The sequence below is a fragment of the Vidua macroura genome, chromosome Z, assembly GCF_024509145.1.
Source record: "Vidua macroura isolate BioBank_ID:100142 chromosome Z, ASM2450914v1, whole genome shotgun sequence".
NCBI classification, from domain to species: Eukaryota; Metazoa; Chordata; class Aves; order Passeriformes; family Viduidae; genus Vidua; species Vidua macroura.
In genome coordinates, this window is record NC_071611.1 from 41,064,378 (window position 1) to 41,088,734 (window position 24,357).

Genomic DNA, 24,357 nt, shown 5'->3' on the forward strand with positions numbered 1-24,357 from the left:
ACCAGCAATGAGACTGTTGCTCCAAAAAAGGGGACAAAATAGAGGGGATGTGAGAAAAAATTGATGTCGTCTTACTCTGCAGACTGGCTGCCTGCTGGATGAAGCTCGATGCCGGTGGAGAAGCATGGGCTGCAAGGCATGCTGGCATGCCTTGTGTTTTCCATGGGTGTCCCTGGCCTCAGCACTCACACCCTGACCCTCCTTGCAAGGAAGAGGTGTTCTGACCCTAGAGGCTAGACACAGCATTTCACAGGGGCTCTACAGCCCTGGTTGGAGGGGGGGTGTGGGTTCCCTGCTATGGGACAGGACCTGCTGTGGGATGGTGTCTGCAGGTCTCCAGTCATGGGATAGGCTCTTATGTCCTGGGCAGTCCCATGCTGTGGTTCACTCAGGCTCTCATGCCCTCTTGTCCTCTCTCGCATAGTCTCATCCTCCCTTGCTCATGCCCATGTTCCATTCCTTTGAGACTTTCCCAGGTCATTTATCATAGCTGTGTCTGCTCTGCATCAGGCCAGGTTTTAGCATCAGTGGGTCAGCCATGAATTCCTGCTACCCTCAGCCCTGGCAGGCTGCCGGCACCCACCCTGGCTCTGCAGCACCCTGGGTATCCCAGCATGGACGTGCTGCAGCCCATGGCTCTGCCTGGGCTCCTCTCAAAGAAACATGCCAGGAGGTCACAGGGTGTTTAGGAAAACAGGCCTTGGCATTTGCTGGCCATACCAGGAAAATAAAAACATCCGGGCAGGCAGCCTTACAGTGACTGTGAGAGGCCAGCACTCCATAAATCCCCTGGAGCAGGTGCTTTGTAGTCGGCACAAGGAAATGAGCATATTATTCAGCTTGGCTTAAACCCCGAAATGTTTCCTGTCCTGTGAGTCAGAAATAACCCTAGGAGATCATTCCTAGGCCACGCAGAAACCGCACCAGCCAAAAAATGCCAGGCACTTGTTGGCCTGAGGACTTGCCAGGGAGGTCAATGGTCCAGGTCCCTCGTCTTGGAGGAGACTTTGCTGTGGCAGTGTCATGCCACCAGCACTGACCTCAGCATATAAATGGCCTGGAACATGAGGATTCACAGGGGAGTGCCATACTGGTCCTGGGCACATTGCTTCGTTGGGATGCAGGGACAGAGAGAACCCCAGGAGATCCTGAGGCTTTCTATGTCCTGGGTGGATCCTGCAGATCTCTGGCCTCACTGTGGTATCCGAAACAGGGATCCTCCTGCACGGTGCATTGGCTGTTTTACTGGCACCCACAGGGCCATGCTGGGGTGATACCCTGCTCTAGGGACACTCTACAGGAAAAACCATGAATGGTTGGTGGCCTCATGGTGGAAGAGACTACCTAGGCATGGCACCGGGACCCGACATACTCCGCCTGGGCATCCCAGAGAAGTTGGAAGGGAAAGCACTGCAGGAGCTGTGTCTGGCTTGGCACAGGCAGCACCCACCTGAAGGGGTTCATGGGTGACACTTCCTGTCCTGGTGCCCTGCAAAGACACTCCTAGGGTCCCACCATGGGTCTGTGGCACAGAGAGGTGTGAGTTCTAGAGGCTCTCCCCACGGACATACAGTGACAACCCTTGTCCTGAATCAGGGAGGTGACACAGCTGCCATATTTATCCACAATTTTCCCTTTAAAATATTTGCCTTTGCTCTATTTTTTCCATTATTGGCACGCGAACTTCAAATCCGAACAAGGGAGCCCTTCAGACTCCCTGGACAGCAGGAGCACAGGAGGCCCATATGTGAAAAGGTCACCCCATGTATATGCACCAGTCCTGGGTGCTTTGTGCCCACCTGGTCAAAGCCTCTCTGACCTTCTGAAGGTGTTACTCTCCTATTTGGGATGGAGTGGCAATGTGAGCACTGGCAATAGAGACTCCAGCAGAAGCCTGACTTGCACTTGAGTAGAAATGTGAGTCCTCGGTGGTGCCTTCTCCATCCCTGCCCTCTTTCCACACAGCCTCCAGCAGGAAGGGGCTACTGCCCACCCATGCCAGACCTCCCCGTGACCCAGTGCTGTTTGTGCCCTGGCACAGCAGTGTCTGCACAACTCCACCTGGCTCTGGCAGTGATGACTGTGCTGCAGGCACTCACTTGTGTTGCCTGCCATGCTCTTTACAGTCACCTCCTGAGGCTGGCAGGTTTCTGGCTCTACTTTCAGTATGGAAGTGAAGCAGCTTGGCAAGGTCCATGGCCTTGTGCTGCTGCATGCCAGGAAGTGGAAAAACAATTGTCATCTCTGTGGATCAGGGGTTTGGTTATGCTTGCCAGGGGAACATGGAAAAGAAGACTGGAATCTCAGGGGTGTGAGCCCCCCAGGGCAAACAAACATAGCTGTGTCCTCGGTGCCATCATGATCTGGTGCAGTCCTAGGACCAGCATGTGTGTCACAAACAAATATTTGAGATCACTTAAAAAATCACTGGCAAGGGTATCAGCAAAAACCGAATTTAATATAAAGTGGCAACGTAGCAAAGTTCATTGGCAAGATTTATTACTAGACAGTTAAGGCACATTGAGGAGAAAAAATGGAACAACAAACAAAATCCAGGCAATCAAAAGAGAAATGAGGCGAGAACCATCTAGAGTTGTGTTTGTGCATATGTATGTGTGTATGTGTGTGTTTAGGTGCATGTGACAAAAGGCCAGTGAGGGCAACTTAACAACTTAGCAAAAGAACAACACTTTAGCAGCCTTTAACTTAGCTTATAAATTATGACTTTACCTTACTTACAGGCCTAAATTACTTAGATCTGAGGTACTTAAACACCTAAGAGAGCAGCATTTCTCCCAGATTTGCTATAGCCTATGCACAGGGGCATGCACACAGACAGAGACAGTGCAATCAAGGTATCTGTGAAAAATTCCCCTGAGAGGTCAGTGAAATGCTCACTTCGGATGCCTTTGCATCTCCTCAACAGGCAAAGGGCTGAGCCTCATGGAGTGAGGGTATCAGCCCCAGATCCATCATTGTTCAAGTGACGCTCAAGTACAGCAGACTTGAGTTTGTTGGCTCTGAGAGGCCCCACTCAGAGGGAGGTGCTGGCCACAACCTGCTGTGGTCCAGGGCAGCTCAAAGGGTCTCATTTTGGACTGCTGTTTGCAGGGAGGCAAGAGAGTGGACTTTAGTTGTAACAATGTTTCATCCTTGCCACAGTTTCAGCCTGCACTTTATTTAAATATCTGAGAACAGCAATGTTCTTCTGTTCCAGGAAGAAAAACAGTTGCCAGCACTGTTCATCAAAAACCTAGGAGCTCTAACTGCTCCAGCAGTTCCTGGAAGCAGGGAGTGTTTCTGATAAGCTCGAGAAGGGCTGAGCACAGGTGTTGTTTTTCAAGGCTCAGGCCTAACGAGCATTTCTCAGAATTCAGTGCAGCCTGGAAAAGGGGGAATGCATCACCATATTGGTGATGGACTGCCATGGACCACCACAGATAGCCATGTACCACTACAGACTAACAGGACCACGGTGCTAGGTACAGCCTAGTGGAAGGAAGATTGTCATCCCAATTGGGATGCCAATAAAACTCAGTGTGAGACCATGGGATAGGGAATGTACAAGGGAGTTAGAAAAACCCTAAGGCGTGATAAGTCTGTGTGTATGGTGAGTGTATGGTGAGTGTATGATCTGTGTATGGTCTGTGTGTATGGTGTATATAGTGTGTGTGTATGGTGTATTTATAGTGTGTGTGTATGGTGTGTGTATGGTGTGTCTGTGTATGGTGTGTGTGTTTATGGTGTGTGTATGGTGTGTGTTTATGGTGTGTGTGTATGGTGTGTGTATATGGTGTGTGTTTATGGTGTGTGTGTATGGTGTGTGTATGGTGTGTGTATAGTGTGTGTGCATGTATGATGTGTATGGTGTGTGTGTTTATGGTGTGTGTATGGTGTGTGTTTATGGTGTGTGTGTATGGTGTGTGTATATGGTGTGTGTTTATGGTGTGTGTGTATGGTGTGTGTATGGTGTGTGTATAGTGTGTGTGCATGTATGATGTGTATGGTGTGTGTGTATGGGGTGTGTATGGTTTGTGTATGGTGTGTGTGTATGGTGTGTGTATGGTGTGTGTATAGTGTGTGTGCATGTATGGTGTGTATGGTGTGTGTGTATGGGGTGTGTATGGTTTGTGTATGGTGTGTGTGTATGGTGTGTGTGTGTATGGTGTGTGTGTGTATGGTGTGTGTGTATGGTGTGTGTGTATGGTGTGTGTATGGTCCGTGTGCGGAGTCGGTGCGGTGTCCCCGCGGTGTCCCCGCGGTGTCGCCGCTGGTATGCGGCCCCTTGGCGGTGGCCGGGCCCCCTCTGGTGGCTCACACCTGCACACACGGGGTGCCGCCGCACCCACATTCCCCGTCACGGGCATCTGACGCACTCCATCCCTCCATAAGCGAATCCCCACCGGCTTCTCCCTCGTTCCCTCCACTCCCTCTGCTATTCTTCCCCATATCTCTATTTTGTTTTACCAGAGTCGTTTCTCCGCTGGCAGCATCCCGCCCGCCGCAGGTCCTGCAGGAGCAGCACCACCTCCCGGGGAGGTCGTTGCGGGAGCTTTTCCCACTCAGTCTGTTATCAGCCCCTCTGTGTCCCCTTTGCCCACAGGGCTGGTGTTATGGTTTGACACTGGCAGTGCCCCTATGAAAATACACTTTTTCAATATAAATGTTGTGAGATGTTATCAGGAACAGAGCAGAGCAGGCCTAAGCTTAATAACAAAGGAAAAAAAAACTTTATTAAACTACTGCTACTATAGAAGACACACACACTAAATCTAGGATGAAGACCTTCTAAAACCTTCCTCCTCCCACTTAATTTCTAAAACAACTACTATGAAACATCACCCGGGCTTTCTGATTAAGTTGCTACTCTTCAGATAATCAATACTCAGTCTACCTAGGGAGAGAGAAGTCTCTCTTGCACCACAGACCCCCCAGGAAACACAGTTGCCACCTCCTGTGTTTCCATGTCACACATGGCAACCGCCCGGAAAAAATCTGCCAGTGTAACACTCTCCTTTCCATGTCACAGTGCTCTCACCACCGTGCATGGACAGACTGCTCATAGGGCTCCTTTAAGGATGCTTTGCCACAGACCAAAAGAGACAACAGTTCAGCTTCTCATCTTGGGACTACAGTCCCCCCCATTTTCCCCTGGGGCCGAGGGTCTAAGAACAGAGATCATCTTCTTCCTGAAGACAGAGGGTATCACCATTCCCTCCTCAGCTTTTCTCCGTTCTTGCCATTCCTGTGCTGGTTGTTGCTGAAGCAGGTCTCTTTGATTCACCAGTGCATCCCCCTGAAATGCAGTCTCTGTTGCAGGATAATTTGGTTCAGTCTATGGCTAACAAGAAAAGTCCAGCCAAAAGCTACTCCATCATCTCCTCCCACCTAAAAATTTCTTCTTCTAACATCTCAGGTCCCGGACTGTCTCTCTTCCAGGAGGAGTAATATTTTACAAAGCCTTAATTTCCCAGGAAAGGGTTAAAAGTTCACCTGAAATCTCTGCCCAGAACTCCAACTCCCCCACTGGGCATCTCGCCCCCTTTCTCCTTCTCCTCTGCTGGCAAATCTCCAGGTGCCATCAAGCTCTGTCTCCCTCTGGGCGGGGGGGGGGGGGGGGGGGGGAACAAAGGCATCTCCGCTTCTCTCCACCCTTCTGTCTGCAGGAGTTGGCTTGATTCCAGTCCTTCATCCCCCTCGGCCTACCTTGACCAGGCCGCATGGCTTCCTCTCCCCCGCCCAGCCTGTGGCTGGGCAGGGGAAAGTCTGCACCCTCCGACTACTGGAACCAAAGAGAGAGTTCCCCTGGGAGTTCTTGCTTTTAGCCCGCTGTGTTCTCAGAGGCGTGTCCATACTTTCAGTGGTCACTCCAGGTGCCAATATCCAAACCTGACCACTGATTGGTTTGACCCAACTTCCTGAGAAAATTCACTTCCATGTCAAACCACAACAGCTGGTCTGGGGGTACCTGCAGGGTACAAGGTGTGCTACATCTGTGCCCCGTGAACAGGGGTGATTTCTCTGACCCTGTGTTCTCCAGTGGGACCATCACCACCCCACCATGCCCAACCCCACACTCTGTGGGGAAGCTCTTCCAGATCTTTCCAGCTTCTAATTTCTGGATGTAATCGCTGTCAGTTGGATTTCACTGTCCTTCGGCTCAGGCTCTGCTGCCAGCTCCATACCACACTGGGCTGAGGTATTTATAGCTGGCAATGCAATCTGTTTGTCTCGAGTTGTGCCGGTCTGGGGGAGCCGAGCTCTGTGACCTCAGAAGCATCACTCCTGGTGGCGACATCTGCAGTGTGAGTGTAGGGACAGCGAGAGGGACTGTGATTCCCGGCAACCCCAGAGGTGGAGGGACCCATGTTGGGGCATGCTGTGGTGCCATGCCCATGGTGCTGCTCTGCTCTGGTGGCCTGCCCCAAAATCCCGGAGGGGACTGCGACATCCTGCCTGCCACTCAGCACAGCATCCCTCACGGGTCTGAACCACACAGGACCTTGAAGGGCCAGTGGCACTGGCAAGACCTGTGAGGCCACCGTGCAGCCAGTGTGCTCCCCCATGCTCCCACACACAAGCATCCTGCCCCACACAGCTCTGACTCGTGCGGAAGGGGCTGGCACCACCCACAACGCCCCCCTCCAGTCTCTATCGCCCCCCACCTCTGCCCGATGGGAGCAGGCAGCAGGCTGGGAATGCCAGGAATGCACCGCAGGCATGCTGCCTCCACCAAGCCCCCCTTGCCCCACTGAAGCATCCTGTAAACAAACGCATAGCACCTCTGTGTCCCTTCTGGCTGGGCGGCCCCCCATGGCAGCCCATGACGTACCCTTAGGTCCTTCCCAAATCCCCGGGAGGACCGGCAGCCCTGCTCTGCCCGTGTTATCGCAGTCCCACGGCGCCATGGGGGCTTGTACAAGGCTCACTGCATCCTGAGCGCTCCCTTGTGCTCCACTCATATGCATCCACCCTCCTACCCCAGCAGCCCACAGGCCTGTGTCCCATAGCAGAGGGGTTGAAGCCCCAAAAGCTGCATTGGTGACATGCCTGTGGCATCCAGCTCCCTGCCATCCCCTGCCCTCAGCTCCCCCTGCCCCATCAGGGCTCACGTTGGCCAGGTCCCGGTGGCATGGGTTCCAGTGCACCCTCCACTGTTGGGGAAACACACTGGATCTTGGTGACATCGGGCTCCCCAGGGCATTCCAGTTCTCAGGGTCCAAATCCCCAGGTGCCTCCCTGCATCTCAAATCCCCGAGGTCATCTCCAACCTCCTACCCTTTCACCAGGGGAGATACCCAAGTACAAAGCACTGGAAGCCCCCACAAGGGAGGCAGCCAGATACCGGGCAACCCCTCCTGAGAGCCTGATTCCTCCTTTATCCAACAACTTAAGACCTCCCAAAAATCCCTTGTGAGGACACTCACACCCAGGATATTCCCTCCCCTTCCAGCTGGCTGTACCCCACAGCTGTGTATCCCTTCATATCCTCGCATCCGTCCCCAGGCTACCCCTTTGCACCATCATGCACATCCCCCACACCCCAGTGACTTCCCCAAACCCTGGGGACCCCCAGCATGAGACATCCCCTCCCCAGTCCCTAGTCATTGGGGTACCCCAGAACCTAGATGCTCTCTCACTGCAGCTCCCTGAACCCAGGTACCTCTTTCTCAATCCCCCACCTGATGGAGACACTCCAAACTCTAATGTGCCCTCCCCAGTTCCCCTCACGGACCCTAGATTCCATGTACCCCTCTTCAATCCCTGCCCACTGGGAGCCACTGCCTCTGGGGACTTCCCTCCCTTAATCCCCCGATGGGACCCCTGAGCTCGCCCCCAACCCCTCCACCCAGAAGCCGGGCACCCCACTCCCCTGCCCCAAACCGATGCCCTCTTCTCCGATTCCCCCTCACTGCACCTTACCAGAACCGAAGTACACCTCCCTCGGTCCTCCACCCACTGGGGACACCCCGAACGCGGATGCCCCTCCCTACCTCCCCTCCCGGAACCCCTAAAACACGGGTACCCCCTCCCTCAGTCCCTGCCTACTAGGGGCCGCCGGACCTGGGGACCGCGGTCTCTAACCCCCCGCTGGGGATCGCGTAGCACTTCGCCAATCTGGAAGGAAATAGGCCGAACACCCGGCCATCCCCCCACCACCCCAACCAGCGCCCCCCTCGCCGCTAGCCCCACCCCTGCCCCCCCCCCTCTCCGGGGACACCGCCCCCCGCCCCGTCGCGGTGCCGCCCATCCCCGTGCCCGTCCGGCCGGGCGGGGACCGGCGGCGCCGCCCCCCCGGGGGAGGGCGGTCGGTGGCGGTCGGCAGGGCGGGGGCGCGGCGGGGGCGCCGGAGCGGCGGGCGGCGGCCGGGGCGGAGGAGCCAGCGCGGCCCATGGCTCCGCCGCTGCCGCTGCCGCTGCTGGCGCTGCTTCTGCTGCCGGTACCGACGGGAGCGGGGCGGCGGGCGGCGACCCCCGACGGGGCGCCCGCCAACTTGACGGTGGCGGTGGTGCTGCCGGAGCGCAACGTGAGCTACGCGTGGGCTTGGCCGCGCGTGGGTCCGGCGCTCAGCCTGGCGCTGGAAGCGCTGGAGCGGGGCGAGCCGCCGCTGCTGCCACGGCCCTTCTCGGTGCGCGTCGAGTTCATGAGCTCGGAGCTGGAGGGCGCCTGCTCCGAGTACGTGGCACCGCTCAACGCCGTGGACCTGAAGCTCTACCACGACCCCGACGTGCTGTTCGGGCCGGGCTGTGTGTACCCCGCCGCGTCCGTGGGGCGCTTCGCCTCTCACTGGCGGCTGCCCCTCATCACCGGAGGGGCGGTGGCCGCGGGTTTCAGCCGCAAACGGGAGCACTACAGCACGACGGTGCGCACCGGGCCCTCGGCACCCAAACTGGGCGCCTTCGTCTCCCACCTCCACGCGCACTTCAACTGGAGCGCCCGCGCCGTGCTCCTCTACGTGGACCGCAAGACCGACGACCGACCCTACTACTTCACCGTCGAGGGTGTCTACCAGGAGCTGCAGGATGGCAACAACCTCACCGTCACCGTCCACATCTACTCCCCCGAGGAGGGCGGCCCCGACACCGCCGTCCACTTCATCAAAGCCAACGGGCGCGGTGCGTGGGGTGGCGCGGCATGGAGTGCCGGAGGGACACCATGACCACGGGCGGGATCGGGCTGAGCGCCCGGGGAGCAGGGGTGGCGGAGTGGGAGTGGGAGGAGGAAGGGAGAGTGGAGTGGGCTCCTCTCGGGAGATCTGCGTAGGGCTTCGAGAGGGGGAGGCAAAATCCTCCGCGGGGCACAGCGGGGGGCTGAGGATGCGATGGGATCTGTGTGGGGGACGGTGGGGGGCATTGGACCCGCCTGGGGCACAGCAGGGGGAAGGATGGGGTGCAGCAAGGGGACTGGGGTACCGTGGACGACATGTAGGGTACAGCAAGGGGTTAAGGGAGCACCAGGACACATCTGGGGCACAGAGATGGGATGGCGATACAGCGGGACCGCTGCAGGACACAGCAAAGGACTGGGAATACAATGGGATGCATGTGTGGCACAAAAAGGGACTGGGGTGGCAGTGGGACCTGTTTGGGGCACACCAAGGGATTAGGGGTAATGGAGATCCGCACAGGGCACAGCGTCAGAGAGGGCAGTGAGATACATATAGGGTGCAGCAAGGAGATGGGAACAGAGTGTGATCATGTGGGGTGCAGCAACAGTCCAAGGAGACAGTGGCACCTTTGTGGGGCACCATGAGGGTCTGAGGACACAGTGGGACTTGTGAGGGGTCGAGAGCAAAATGGCGCCCTTGTGAGGCACAGCAAGGGAACAAGGATCTAGTGGGACTCATGTGGGGTGCAGTAGGGAGTGGGCAGAGTGACACCTGTGGTAGGGCATGGCAAGGGGCCAGAGGAAGAGTGGGACCCCTGTGGAGCACAAGGAAGGGCTGGAGGCACAGTGGAACCAGTGTGGGGTGTGAGGATGGGCTGAGGACACAATGGGACCCATGTGGGGTACAGGGAGAGGTGGGCGAAATGTGCTCTGTGTGGGGGCAGTGAGGATTGAGCACATATTGTCACAGAGGGGCTGGAGGAGCAGCAGGACCTGCACAGGAGGTGTGTTCACAGGGGACAAGACAGAACCTGAGCCCCTCCCCAGGCCAAAAACCGTGTCAATGGAGGGGCCAGGATGCAGCAGGAGGAGGGGGCACAGTGTCTCCCTCCCAGGCCCCCAGTCCAGTCAGCCTTTGCCAGCAAGAGCTGGGGCAGACCCCCAGCTTGGTGGGACACGTGCTGTGAGGGGCAGCCTCTGTATTAGCAGGATCAGGGTGACCCAGGCATGTCCTTGGAGGCTGAAGCTGATGGAGGGGATGTGGCACTCTGGAGAACAGCATCAGCTGTGGTTATATACCTAGAGAACATACCTAGGTGGCTGTGCTGTGCTCAGGCAGAGCCCCCCAGAATGGCACCTGGGCACCCTGGGCTGTGCCTTGTCCCTGCTGCATGCCCAGGGGGGCTGTGATAGTCCCACCCAGCTGATGGAGGGATAAATCAATTTGGTGCCTTGCGAGTGCCCCAGCAGAGCAGCTATATTGGGAGCGGGAGGAAATGGAGGGGCTTACAGAGGCAGCTGGAGAGCAAGGGCAAGAGCATGATGCTCTTTCATTATTGATGAACAGGGTGTATCAATCCGGGAGTCAGCCACTCTGCAGTGCTTCTTAATGGATTCTGAGATGCTGTGTCATTAGGAAGGACATCTAGCCCGGATAAGTGGAGCCAGATGGGCCAGCAGGACTTGTGTCCAAGGCTGGGCAGGACCAGACTGCAGGGGGGAGGTGCTTTGGAGTGCTGGACTGGGTTCCTGTCAGGATTGAGGCCAGCGAGGCTGAGTCCATGGGGTTTGGAGCTTCTTATGGGATGAGGGCAAAGGAATCTGCAGGAAGAAAGGCTGAAATCAGTGATTCCCGTCAACGTTTCCATCTTGGTGCTGTAAATCACGCCAATGGGAATCAATCCCTCCTGGTGCAGGCAGGGGGTTGTGGCTGCTGGAGGATAAGGCCAGGCATGGGCAGAGACCTGAGGGCTTTCTAAGCTGAGGTCATAGTATCACAGAACCATGGAAAGGCTTGAGTTGAAAGGGACCTTAAAGATCATTTAGTTCCATTCCCCTGCCATGGGCAGGGATGTGGAGAGGGTCTGGGCCTTTCTGGCCACTGCTCAGAGATGGTGCCAGGGTGTGGGGCTGAGTGCTTGGCCCCACAGAGATGGGTGCTCAGGGCTTCCAAGCTGGTTATAGGCCCTTTCCTAGCCCAAGTGTGTGAGGCAGGGAATGGAGACTTGCAAGGCTGTCCCAGGGGTTGGGACCCCTGCATGGAATGGTGTGGAGACGGAAGCAAGGTCTTCAGCTGCATCCATGTCCATGACATGCAATAACACCAGTATCATCCCTCATGGCGTCACCTTCCTTCACCCAAGTCATTGGCAGGAGTTTGGTGAACATTTCCTAGAGAAAGCCGCTTCCCTGCCCCTCTATGCTTCCCTCTCACTGCTGGTTCTTGACATTCACAGATCTAATGAATGGGCACGACGGGGGGTGGGATTGCCCCTCTCACTGGTGCCTGGGTGATGTGCAGGGGCCCACGTCTCTCCTGCCATTTGCAAAAGCACTGATATAATTAGAGCTGTGGTTGAGGGAATTACCGGAGCATCTGCCTGCAAAAAGCCCAGGTGTCCTGCCTGGGGAGATGGCTGGGTGGTGCTGCAGGAGGGGAGTGCATTTGTTCTTCACCCCCACACTCTCCCTGGGCCAGGGCAACGAACGGTCTCTGCTGCAGTGCCCTGTGCTGGTGGGACTGCTTGAAACTGGGATTTTCTGCCTGAACCTGGGATTTGCCCTCATTTCAGGGTTATCTTCCATCATGCAAGGGTCAAGCAGTGTTCTGCCACCTCATCTGCATGGTTGTGGTCCTGCCCCTTCCCTGGGACCTGGCATTGCCACCTATGCCAGAGACACCCCCTAAATAAATGTCAGGGGTCTGGATGCACTCCAGCCTTGCAGAACTTCATTCCCCTTGTCCTGGGTGATGCTGGGGCTGCCTTTGGCCATTTGCTGGCCTCTGGTGTGTGTGTGAGCCCCCTAAGGCGCTGCTGGCTGTGCGGGAAGCTGCCAGCTAGAGGCAGCTGCCTGCCTCAGGGAGAGCCCAAATCATTGACCCTTCCTTCTGCACAGCTCATGCAGCCTGTCCCCAGGGAGCCATCTAGGCGCCATCCATCCCCTTTCTCGGTGGCCTTTGACCAGGCAGGCTTTCGCTGCCGCCGCAGGGGCTGGCTGCCTGCAGTGTCCCACCATCTGCCACCAGCTGTTGTGGCTCCCTAGCCCCTGTGGCTCCCTTTTCTTGGTGCCTGCGGTGGGATGGGGAGAGTCCCGTCTATGTCCTTGGGTGGAACCCTCAGGCTCTGCATGTTGGGGAGGTGCTGAGCTGTCCACCCTGGATGAGAAATCCGGGGACATTTCTTGATGCAGGACTAGCAAAGTGGAGAAGCCAAGAGTGTTTATTTGAAGTATTGCAGCATTCAGAGGGAACCATTTCAAACCCTGAAGCAGGCTGTTGCTCACACACAGCCCATGGTGCTGTGATTTCTCCCTCCCCCGAGCCCAGAAGCAGCTCCCCACATTGCTGTGGATTCCCTGTGCCCACGGTGGCTGTGCTGGGTCTCTTCTCCCACCTGTGGGCTTCCTCACTGCCCCCGTGGGTGACGCTGCCAGCCCTGCTGCCCACATGGCTGGGTGCCTGCGTGGCTGGGCACCTTCCAGCAGCAGACCCCTTCCCGGCGCGCAGCACTTCCTTGCTGTCCCCAGCCCCCCCACTCCCCGGGTCCAGCCAGGGCGCTGGGCCCCATGCAGAAGAGCTGTGTGTCGGGGCCAGCGCCCAAGCGTGACATTCCTCCAGCACCCGCTGCTGCCGCCTCCTCCGTTGCTCAATCCTGGGTTCCCAGCCAGACTGGCTGGAGCGGGGGCCCTGGTTTTCCGGGGGGAGGGAGGAGGCAGTGTCAGGATCCTCAGCAAGGGCACGGAGGGCCCCTGCTCGGGGGGTTCGGACACTTTCAGGCGCCCATCCGCACAGCCTGTGATGCCCTGTGCCAGCGGCATGCCGGCCCCACATAGCCCTTGGGTGGGCATCCCATGGGGGCTGACCGAGCCTCCAGCAGAGGGTGGGGGCAGGTGGGACGTCCTGACGGGGCCCAGGCACCCCCTTGCCATGTGGATCACACCAGCGAGATGCTCTGTTTCCAATTAGTGGCCACTGAAGGTGCTGGAATCTGGAAACCTGTGCATTCCTGCCACATAGACAGCCGGCCACGAACCCAAACATGGGTTTGTCCCATTCCACAGCCCAGGTTCCCCAGGGGCCTCCGGTGCCTCTCTCAGCCCCCCCCGATTCTGTGGCTAGGGCTGGCATGGAGCAGCCCGGAAGCTGATGCAGGGGGGAGACATCCTCTGGCTGGCTTTTGCTGGATCAGGGTGTGTAGGGTCTGTGCCTGGGGCATCCATCTCATGATTTCGAGCAAGTTTTTCCCTGTTTTCCTCTCTCCCTTCAGTCCGAGGTGATTGATGGGGCAGGAGTGGGTCTGTGCCAGCAGGAGCTGTGGGTCTGGCCATGAGTCGTAGGGAGGCTTGCTCCATCCCACCCCCACAGCCTTCCAGTGCTCTCAGGGCTGCTCTGCCCCACCTGCCCCATTCCTGGTTGTGTGCCAGGGCTGCAGTGGGGTGTCCCTGCCCCATTGAAGCCCCTGCCTCTCTCTGGCAGTGGTGTATCTCTGTGGGCCACCAGAGATGCTGCGGCAGATCATGCAGCTGGCACAACAGGAGAACCTCACCAATGGCGACTACGTCTTCTTCTACCTGGATGTCTTCGGGGAGAGCCTGCGGGGCGACTCTGCCCGTGACCCCTTCAAGCCCTGGCAGGAGAGCCCGGGCCAGGACTCAGAACTGCGTGAGGCTTTCCAGGTGAGCTGTGTCCACCTGCCTGGGGACAAACCTCCCCAGCCTGGCCCCAGTGTGTGAATCAGGGTGCTGTGCTTGGTTGCAGATGGTGCTCGTGATCACCTACTATGAGCCCCAAAACCCTGAGTACCAGCATTTCCAAACCCAGCTCATCCTGCGAGCTAAGCAGAAATTTGGGGTGCAGCTCAACTACTCCCTGGTGAGTGAGTCCCCTTGCATGCTGGGGTGGTAGGGTCCCTTCACATGGGTCTGAGGCACCTCTCCAGGATGCAGAGGGTGGGACACAGCCACAGACAATGCCAGAGGGGTCATCCCTGGTGGAAACAGCCACAGGCACTGCCATCCCTGCAGGGTGTGTGTTGGCCCCAGAGTGGTTATGGGGCGGTGGGTGGGTGCATGGTCCTGGTGTGAAGGTTCTGGGATGCTCCTGTGTGCGTGGCTGTGGGTGTGCTCAGATTCCCCCTGGCAGATGAACCTGGTGGCGGGATGTTTCTATGATGGGATGCTGCTGTACGCCATGGTGCTGAATGAGACTCTGCGTGAGGGCGGCTCCAAGAAAAACGCCACCCACATCATCGAGAAGATGCGGGACCGCAAGTTCCAGGGTAACACTGGGATCGGGGCATCTGGGTTGTGGGTGCTGTGGGGGTGGTGGAACTCAGTCCTCATCCCACCTGCATTTTAATTTACTGACAGGTGTCACAGGGCTTGTGAGCATGGACAGCAACAATGACCGGGACACTGACTTCAACCTATGGGCCATGAGTGACCCCAAGACCGGGCAGTATGAGGTGGGGGGAGGTTCCCCCTGGCTGGGGTTGGGGGATGGGATGGTGGGGTCTGGGGGTGGCCTCATCTCTCTCTGCCTTAGGTGGTGGGACACTACTCAGGTGTGGAGAAGCAAATCCACTGGCTGGGACGACCCATCCCCTGGGTGAAGGGGGCTCCCCCCTTGGACAATCCTCCCTGTGTCTTTGATGTGGATGACCCCTCCTGTGATAAAAGTGGGTGTCCTGGGTCCCCACATCCCTTGGACCCCAGCAAGCTTCCGTACGGGTGCATGTCAGTTTGGCTGTCATAGCCAGCTGGGCTACCCTGACACATCCTCTCCTGCCTGCAGCCCCCCTCTCTATGCTGGCCATTGTGGCTTTGGGCACTGGCCTCACCTTTGTCATGTTTGGCATTTCCAGCTTCCTCATCTTCAGGTCAGTCAGGACCGGGGGAACCTCTGTCTGATGGGCGGGCAAGCAGGCAGGGCAGAGGGGATGGGGGCCTGACCCTTATGTGTCCCCCAGGAAGCTGATGTTGGAGAAGGAGCTTGCCAGCATGCTTTGGAGGATCCGCTGGGATGAGCTGCAGTTTGGAAGTCCTGAGCGGTACCACAAGGCAGCAGGCAGCCGGCTCACCTTATCCCTGGTGAGAGAAGCCATCCCTGAAACACGACCCCTGCCCCTGTGCTGCCCTCCCTCCCTGCATCACACCACCCCTGTGGATCCCTTTCATGACCCTCTGTTTCCTACAGAGCCACAGCCCCACTGAATCTCTCAACACAGCCCTTCATCCTTACATAGCTCTCCATTCCCTATAGAGACTTACTCCATCCATCCCTGGCATGACTTTCCATCCCCTGCAGAGCCACAGTAGAGCCTTCCTCTACACAGCCCTGAATCCTCTATGTAGCACCATACTTCATCAAGCCCCTATGTTGCCCTCCATCCCCTACAGACATACCTTATCCATGTCCTACACTCCGTGCAGTGCACCATGCCTCATCCTGGAGTCTTCACCTTGCCTACAGAGCATGCAGAGCTTGTCCTGACCCTTAGAGCCCATCCTGCACCATCCCTGAACACCTTGGATGTCCCTGCCCTGCTCCATTGGTGCAGGCCATCCCTCCATCCCAGGGGTCCTCTCCCTAATTCCCTCCTTCCCACAGCGTGGCTCCAGCTATGGCTCCCTGATGACCACCCATGGCAAGTACCAGATCTTCGCCAACACCGGCCACTTCAAGGTCAGCACATCAGGCAGGGAGCTGAGTCCTCCCCCTGAAATGCCCCAGCTCTGTTGTGCTCCCACTTGGCTGCACCCCCATCCCACAGGATGTTGGCATTTTCCTCCCCTTCGCAAATTCATGCAGTGGACATTGACCTTTTCCCCTTCCCAAACACCCCAGGGCAATGTTGTGGCCATTAAGCACATCAACAAGAAGCGCATCGAGTTGACGCGGCAGGTGCTCTTCGAGCTAAAGCATGTAGGTTTGGGGTCTGGGCTAGGGTGGGCAACCCGCTTGGGAGTGCAGGGATTGGTCCTGTGCATGTGGGAGAGTAGCAGGAGTACCCTCCTAGCAGCTCATGCCCTTTGACCTCAAAACTGTCTTGGGTCCACTTATACCTGCAGATGCGAGACATCCAGTTCAACCACCTGACCCGCTTCATCGGGGCATGCATCGACCCCCCCAACATCTGCATCATCACCGAGTACTGCCCACGGGGCAGCTTGCAGGTAGCGGGGCTTGGGGACACTGCAGATGACATTTAGACATTCCTGGTGACCCAGCTGGACTGCGTGTTGTGGACAGGGCTGTGGATGCTAGTGGCCGCCTGAGCCCTCCCAATAATGCTCACAGCTGAGCTGTCCAAGCAGGTGTCAGAGGCCAGTGGAGGAGTGGGGGTGGGTGCTGCAGACCCCCAGTCTGGACACTTGGTGAGGCTGCCATCATCATGACCTGGGTGCTTGATGGGGTCCACTCAATGTGCTACTGTAGGATGTCCTGGAGAACGAGAGCATCAACCTGGACTGGATGTTTCGCTACTCCCTCATCAATGACATTGTCAAGGTATCCAGCTGAGGGGTGTGAGGAGATGGGAAGAGGTGTCCGAGAGATATGAGCTTCACTGTGTCCATCTGTCCCAGGGAATGGCCTTCCTACACAACAGCATCATTGGCCATCACGGCAGCCTCAAGTCATCCAACTGTGTGGTGGACAGCCGCTTCGTGCTGAAGATCACCGACTATGGCCTGGCCAGCTTCCGCTCGCCCAGCGACAATGAGGACACGCATGCACTCTATGCCAGTGAGTGCCTACCTGGGAGGATCAAGAGGATGGGGTGGTCCTGTCTCACTGCTCCGTTTCTTTGTCCCACCAGAGAAGCTGTGGACAGCCCCAGAGCTGCTGCAAAAGGGACACCTGCCCACCCCAGGCATGCAGAAAGCTGATGTCTACAGCTTTGGCATCATCGTGCAGGAGGTTGCTTTGCGCAATGGCCCCTTCTACATCGAGGGCATGGACCTGAGCCCTAAAGGTGAGGATGGAGAGCACGTGTGTGGAGGTCCTGCCCCACCATGGAAGTCTGGTGCTCACTGTTGGCCACACCCCGGCAGAGATTGTGCAGAAGGTGCGTAACAGCCAGAAGCCCTTCTTCCGCCCCTCCATCGACATCGGGGTGCACAGCGAGGAGCTGGCAGTGCTGATGGAACGCTGCTGGGCGCAGGAGCCAGCCGAGCGCCCTGACTTCAGTCAGATCAAGATCTTCATTCGTAGATTCAACAAGTGGGTGCTTGGCATAGAGGAGGGTGGCCCTGGGTGGGAGTGGGGACAGCCATGGGGGTGGTGGTGGGGGGGCACCTCTTCCCACAGTGCCAACTTACTGCACCCTGGCAGGGAGGGAAGCACCAGCATCCTGGACAACCTGCTATCGCGCATGGAACAGTATGCCAACAACCTGGAGAAGCTGGTGGAAGAGAGGACACAGGCCTACCTGGAGGAGAAGCGCAAGGCAGAGAATCTCCTTTACCAGATTCTGCCCCAGTGAGATGGGGACACAAGGGGGGGTGTGTGGGTCTGAGGGTTGGCATGGGTTCAGCATGCACCTGCTGCTATGCAAGTATGGGGTCCCTTGCCAGCTTTCCATGGTGGTGTGGGGCAAGGGTTGCAGGGGGAACAGCAGGTTTGGGGTGGAGCTCACCACTTTCCTTGCCAGTTCTGTGGCAGAGCAGCTGAAGCGTGGAGAGACAGTGCGAGCTGAGGCTTTTGACAGTGTAACCATCTACTTCAGTGACATCGTAGGCTTCACCGCCCTCTCGGCAGAGAGCACTCCCATGCAGGTGAGAGCAGGACTTGCAGGGCAGCACCTCTGTAGGGCTGGTGGAGTTTTCACACCCTGGCAGTGCCATCCCTGGGGTTGGGGAATGTCCTCTCCCAGATGTACACATACCCTTCTTCCATCCAGGTCGTGATGCTGCTGAATGATCTCTACACTTGCTTTGATGCCATTATTGACAATTTTGACGTCTACAAGGTGAGTGGTGTGGTGAGCAAGCACAGCCCCCCAGAGTGAGGCAGGCAGCAAGGAGCCCAGGTGGTACCTGACTCCCCTGCCCCCACAGGTGGAGACCATTGGGGATGCCTACATGGTGGTCTCAGGGCTGCCAGTGCGCAATGGGAAGCTTCATGCCCGTGAGATTGTCCGTATGGCCCTGGCCCTGCTCGAGGCTGTCAAAACCTTCAAGATCCGTCACCGTCCCAACGACCAGCTCCACCTGCGCATTGGCATACACACCGGTGAGCCCCCATGCCAGCCAGCTGGGGGGTGCTCACCTACCCACCCCCCCACCCCCCCCCCGCAGAATCCCCGAGTGCCTCTGTGCCTGCAGGTCCCGTGTGTGCTGGAGTGGTGGGTTTGAAGATGCCACGGTACTGCCTCTTCGGGGACACAGTGAACACTGCGTCCCGCATGGAATCCAACGGCCAGGGTAAGCCAGGGCAGCTGAAGGCCAGAGCCATGGACTGTGTCCTATCTCAGCCATGTCTCTCTTGCTCCTTTGTGCTACTCAGCCCTGAAGATCCATGTCTCATCTGCCACCAAAGAAGTCCTGGATGAATTTGGCTGCTTTGAGCTGGAGCTGCGTGGCGATGTAGAAATGAAGGTGAGGGCACAGCAATGTCACTGGGGTACCACCCCTTCCAACCACAGGGGAATGTGATGGGGAGGTGGGTTGGGGCTGAGACCCCTTGTTGTTCTCAGTGCTGGGGATGACACCCAAGAAGCACCTCCAGGGGCAGGCAGGGTCTAACTTGCTCACCTCTGCCTCCAGGGCAAGGGAAAGATGCGGACATACTGGCTGCTGGGTGAGAGGAAAGACCCTTAAGTCATTTGAGCCCAGTGGCTGTGCCAGAGCCCCCAGCTCAATGGGGCCACCAGTGCTTTCTGGTACCCCTGGATGCGCAGGCACCCCCCCCATCACTGCATCCACCTGACTCTGCAGCCCCCCTGTTTCAGCAGAGCCTGGGCAAGGTGGGGCAGTGGCCACAGCACCGTCTGCTCCCCTCCATCAGCACCAGCAAAACCCACCTTCCCCACAATCTCTGCTGGAGTAGGGTAATCAGCCCTCATCCAGCCCAAGAAACCTTGTATTCCCCCCACCCTCTGAGGTCTGCCATCCCTCCCCTCTCTCCTGTGGCTCAGCTGGCTCTGAGCTTCTCCGGGGCCTGGCTGCCCCGCAGGGCACTTTGCCGTCTCTTTTCAGTACCTGGCCCCCAGCAGAAGTTGTGCCCATGTCAACCCCTCTCTGGGGTGGGGGGAAATGGGGATTCCTGCCAAGACTGACTCCTTGGCCAGGTCAGGCTTCAATGCCGCAGCTCCCCCCCTCCCCAGTCTCCCCTTCCCCTGTATATAACCCCACCAGGTCATGTAAATACCCATCCCTCCTCCAGGTGTAAATATAGGACTCGCTGCAACTATTTTGTTGAAATACAAACTTCCCCAGATCCATCTGTCCTGTGGCCTCTACTTCACTCTGCCCCAGCATGCCAAGTGGGGAGGGAGGCTGGGGGAACGCCAGTATGGAACTCAGCTTGGGCTGGCGACAGCTGCCTGAAACATCCCAAGAGATCGTATCCTGCGGGTCTGTCTGCGGTATAGGGCAGGAGTGTGGGCACGGGGAGCCAATGCTGGGCGGTCGCAGCAGTGGCTGTTGAGGGCTCCGGCGGCGCTGGAAAGGCAGGGCTGCCATGGGTTTGCTTTGGCGTGAGGGCTGCAGTGTGTTCCTCTGAGCTCATGCTCTGGCCGCCCTGCTGCCGCCTCTTACTGGAACACACCTGTGCCTGGGGACTGGAACAATGGCTGCGTGTCACCCACTGTGTGCGCAGGGAGGGGACGTGTCCCAGGGGATGGGGCTGTGCCAGGGGCTCTGCCTCCATGCCTAAGGAGGAAATCTTGGGACCACAATGTGGTCAGCAGTGGGTCAACAGTGATTTGCAAGAGGGCTGAAAGTTTTCCCATTTTGCTTCATGCTCTCATGGGATTTGACATCCCAGGGACACAGTGCTCCCCCTCCAAACATCCAGCTTGAGGACAGCCTTGGGGTGGGCAAGGATGCTGGGACCACCTGTGTCCCCTTGTTTTTTATTGTCTGTGGGGCTGGAGCTGGCTGCTCAGGGGGTTGTAGGGGTCACAGAGGTCGAAGGGCTTGGGATGCCCTAAGTACATGGTAATGGGAGTGGAAAAGTCTGCATTCCTCTTGAAGGGAATGTTTCTGCTGAAGAAGGCAGTGACACCCTGGAGAGGAGAGAATTGGAGAGGTCTCTGTCAGCAGCTGAGACTCCCAGGGTACTGGCTGGACAGGGTGGTGGGGGCCTTACTGGTAGTCCACGGGCTTGCTCCAGCCAGAAGCTGGTTGGCTGCTCTGTTAAGTAGTTGTGAGGCTGCAGTGGAAGCAGAATGTGAGCCAGTGGGGATGGCATGCTCAGCAGGACACGCTGAGCCTTGCAGCCTCCCTGGAGGCTGCTGTAAGCTGGCAGGGGGGATGTGTACTGCCTGTACCTGGGTGATGGGCTGGGGTGTGGACTGGAAGCCCATGGCACAGTAGTCCTGGTGCGTGATGGAGATGGATTCCATACGCCTCGGGCGGGGACGGATCTCCTCCTCCATCTCCTTACTGCAGTGAGAGCAGACCCCGTACCTCTCAGGTCCCCTCCTCTGGGGCATAGCCCTAAGGGTGGGTCTCATGCGGGAGTGCAGGCTTGCCTGTATTTCTCGTAGAACATGGATGCCAGTGTGGCCTTCTGCTGCCCTGCAGATGGGAAGGTGCCATCAGCCTCCCAGCTAAGATTCCCATGCTGCGTTTTTGGGGTGCACCTGGCTTGTTGGGGTCAGCCTCACCTTGCCCCAGCAGCACGGCCCTGAGAGGTGGGCAGTCCTTCAGGGCGGAGCGAGGAGAGAAACTGGTGGATCGGCAGTCCATGGTAGCCACACTGCAAGTCCTCGCTGCCCAAATCCTTCTCTGGTCAAGAGTCCAGGGGATCCATGAATACCTAGGGATGGACAGTGGGGGTTGTGGAAGGGGGCAGGAACCCATGCTGCACTTTCCCATGCCCGCTCCTGGCTTTTAGGCTTTTGATAGCCTTAGAGGCATAAGATGTAAAGACGTGTTATGGTTTTTCTGGCTAGAAGCCTGGGAAAGCTGGAGCAGGGACACAGCTTGGGCAGGGCTGACCTGTCCTGCCTAGTGGAGGTCAGCCAGCCTTGTATGGCAGTCACAAGCACCTGGGTGCCCAGACTGCCCCTGGGCAAACGCTCTTACGGCACTTGAACAACCCATGGAGTCTCCAGGCTGTGGCACAGTTTGGTCCATCAGGTGCCCCCCAGCTTGGCTTGCCCAAGCAACCATCCCCACATCACTGTGACGGGCCATGACACACAGATCCTGCTTCCCAGTAGCAAGATCCCAGCTTCCCTCCTGCCTTACTGGTACTCCCCATGTGCCTGCCTGTGCCTTTTCTATCGTGCTGGGCTCAAGGTCGTCCGGGTGGCTATTTAAAGAGATGAGTCTGCCCAGGAGCAGGGAGCTTCACAAGAGCATCATGTGGGACACGATGGGGCCAACTTTGAGGGGCATTTTCCCTTATGGAGTTACCTCCTTCTGCCAGTCATGGGTCACACGGCTCCACTGCGGCACCGACTAGCTGGGCTTCTCTGCTGGTGTGGGTGGGGTAGGGAGCAGCGCCGGCATTGTGGAGGGGGACTTCTCCTCGGGGCTAGTCCCCCACTTTCCAAGCCAGGGAGTCAGCTTGATCCCAGAGGGATCCTTCCCAGTCTCTGGGGATGGCACCCTGCTGGGCACGAGTGGTAGGGCCACAGTAGGCAGCTCATCTGTGTCTGCTATCTCCTGGGGCGGCTTGGCTATGTCTGACATCTCCTGGAGCCTCCTGGTGGTGGTTATCAGCGGACCACCGCGGCAGGGGAGCCTCTCCACGGGCACCTCACCCTGGACCGGCAAGGGTTCATCACCCTGGACCCTGAACGGTGGCCTCTCCACATGGCCTCTGGGACCCATATGGCTTCTCAGAGCGCCCCTGCTGCTGGGAACAGACCCTGAAGAAAGGCAGAGGGGCGCTTCCGCCGTTGCCAACCACGTCCCCAGCCCCCACCAGCACAGGCAGCGTCCCGACCCCGGGTCCTCTGCAGTGTCACATCCACACTGGGGCAAAGGACAAGAGATCCCTCTCCTTTTGGGGGACAGAAGCAGTGCCTGCTGCTGGGTCTGTCATCTCGAGGGGTCTCCCCCTGCATAACTCCCTTCTGTTCCCTTGACCTCCAGCAGAAACACGCTTCCCACCCCCCTGCCTGAGCTCAGCCCCCTGCTGCGACCTCCCCACAGACCGGACCACCATTTCCTCATTCCCCCCTGGCCCCTGGCGCTCCACAGGCCCTGCCCCCGACTCTCCCCACCGGGGTTACCCCACGGGGTCTCGCTGCCCGCAGCCTGGGCCGCACCCCCCGGCGCAGCCGGATCCGGGCTCCATTGCGCGTGCGCGCGGCGGGACGCCCCTCTCTCCATGGAGACGGTGCACGGCGGCCGCGCGCTCCGGGGTGGAGCCGCGCGCGTGCGTGCGTCTCATTGGCGGAGAGACCAGGAGAGGCGTGGCCGTATCGCGAACTGGGCGGGGCAAAAGTATTAGTTAAACAGATAATGGGCGTGGTCTCGATTGAGTGGGTGGGGGTGGGGCGCGGTCGGCGTGAGGGGGTGCGGTGAGGGGCGACGGGGCTGTATGGGGGACGGGGTGCAGGGGACGGGAGTGCGGAGGTATGGGAATGTCGGGGGATGGGGACGCGGGGCTACAGGGACACAGAGGTGCCCGCACTGCGCTACAGGATCAAGGCTGTCCCCCCTTTTGGGTCCGTGTACCCCACGCCATCTTGTACCGGTGCCGTGGGGCCACCACTTAGGACAGGCAAGAAGCCGCAGGGCTTCTCGGGGGTGCATCCTACCTGTGCAGGACCAGCGCAGCCCCACTGGGGCAGCAGGAGGGACGTGCCCAGAGCTCCTGGGGACACACTGCTCCTCACGGCTTGCCCCAAGTGACCCCCACACCACTTGGGCCTGGCACTGGAATATGCCCGCTTGCCCCAGGGACCCCCAGCTGCCCTAGGGTGATGGGGCGGAAGTGCCTGGCGCCTGGCTGGGGGCAGCCCGTGCCCGCCGGCATGGAGCAGCAGCCTCCTCTCACCACCAACCCTCGATGGGCCCCTGGCCCCATCCCCGCAGAGGCCAAGCAGAAGAAGGGCCCTTTGATTGCAGGCGGCAGGCTTGGGAGTGAGGGCTGTTATTCCAGTGCTTTGCGGTGTGCGCCGATGGGGCACCATGCTTTCCACACCGGGGCCTCTGTTTTTCCTGGCTGGGGATGTGCTCGGTCCTTCTGGCCTCGGCGGGCCGGGGGGCCCCCCACTGGGGACTGCTCCTCCCTGCGGGCCCTCGGCCCTGTGCCAAGCAGGGGCTCCTCAAAGCCCATCTGCTGCACAGCTGCAGGGAGGAAGGAGAGATGGGACACGCGTCCTGAGCTCATCTCATGGCTTCCCCATGCTGGGGCCACATCAGTCCTGCTGCCCCTGGCAAGGGGTTGGTGGTGCCAGGGCAGGGCAGGGCTAGCAGCTGACTGTGAGGGTTCTCGGTTGCATGCTGTTAGTCATGCCCCCATGCATGACTAACACATGGGCCCTGTGCTGGTCCCTGAAGTGCACCCCTACACCAGCTCATGCTGAAGGGGTGGCAGCTTGGGGACCCTGTGCCAGCTTGCATCCCTTGGTGGTCTTCCTAGGAGCATCCCCAGATTCCCCACCAAGCACCTGTGGGCTTACCAAAAGCCTGGCTAGGCGGCATGGGTGCCTGAGGGATACTGAAGGGACACCTACAGCACCAGAGTACACTGTAGGACAGGGAGCCTGTCGATGACACTCCGAGTGTGCGCAACCACTGTGGGGCAAACCACTCTATGGTGGTCTATGAGGCATCACTGTGCAGCTGTGCTCTGGCAGCCTCAGCTCGGGCAGCAGCCCTGGAGCTGCTGCAGTACATCTG

General features: G+C 58.4%; 2 protein-coding genes across 2 annotated transcripts; one reads left to right on the top strand and one right to left on the bottom strand.

The window, feature by feature from the left end:
• Positions 1-8,392: 8,392 nt before the first annotated feature.
• NPR2 (natriuretic peptide receptor 2) lies at positions 8,393-19,770 on the top strand. Its single transcript, XM_054002652.1, has 22 exons — positions 8,393-9,116; positions 13,805-14,004; positions 14,087-14,200; positions 14,471-14,606; positions 14,698-14,792; positions 14,873-15,005; positions 15,122-15,206; positions 15,297-15,417; positions 15,938-16,012; positions 16,175-16,252; positions 16,399-16,503; positions 16,766-16,837; positions 16,915-17,074; positions 17,148-17,303; positions 17,383-17,551; positions 17,663-17,809; positions 17,982-18,105; positions 18,231-18,299; positions 18,388-18,562; positions 18,655-18,753; positions 18,836-18,927; positions 19,096-19,770. Exons 1-22 carry the CDS (start codon positions 8,393-8,395, stop codon positions 19,147-19,149), a joined length of 3,183 nt encoding a protein of 1,060 aa, XP_053858627.1. The 3' UTR covers positions 19,150-19,770.
• Positions 19,771-20,360: 590 nt separating this feature from the next.
• On the bottom strand, positions 20,361-21,215 carry SPAG8 (sperm associated antigen 8). Its single transcript, XM_054002669.1, has 4 exons — positions 21,162-21,215; positions 20,823-21,072; positions 20,642-20,704; positions 20,361-20,558 (listed from the first exon to the last, which is right to left on the bottom strand). Exons 2-4 carry the CDS (start codon positions 21,006-21,008, stop codon positions 20,406-20,408), a joined length of 402 nt encoding a protein of 133 aa, XP_053858644.1. The 5' UTR covers positions 21,009-21,072; positions 21,162-21,215; the 3' UTR covers positions 20,361-20,405.
• Positions 21,216-24,357: the final 3,142 nt, after the last annotated feature.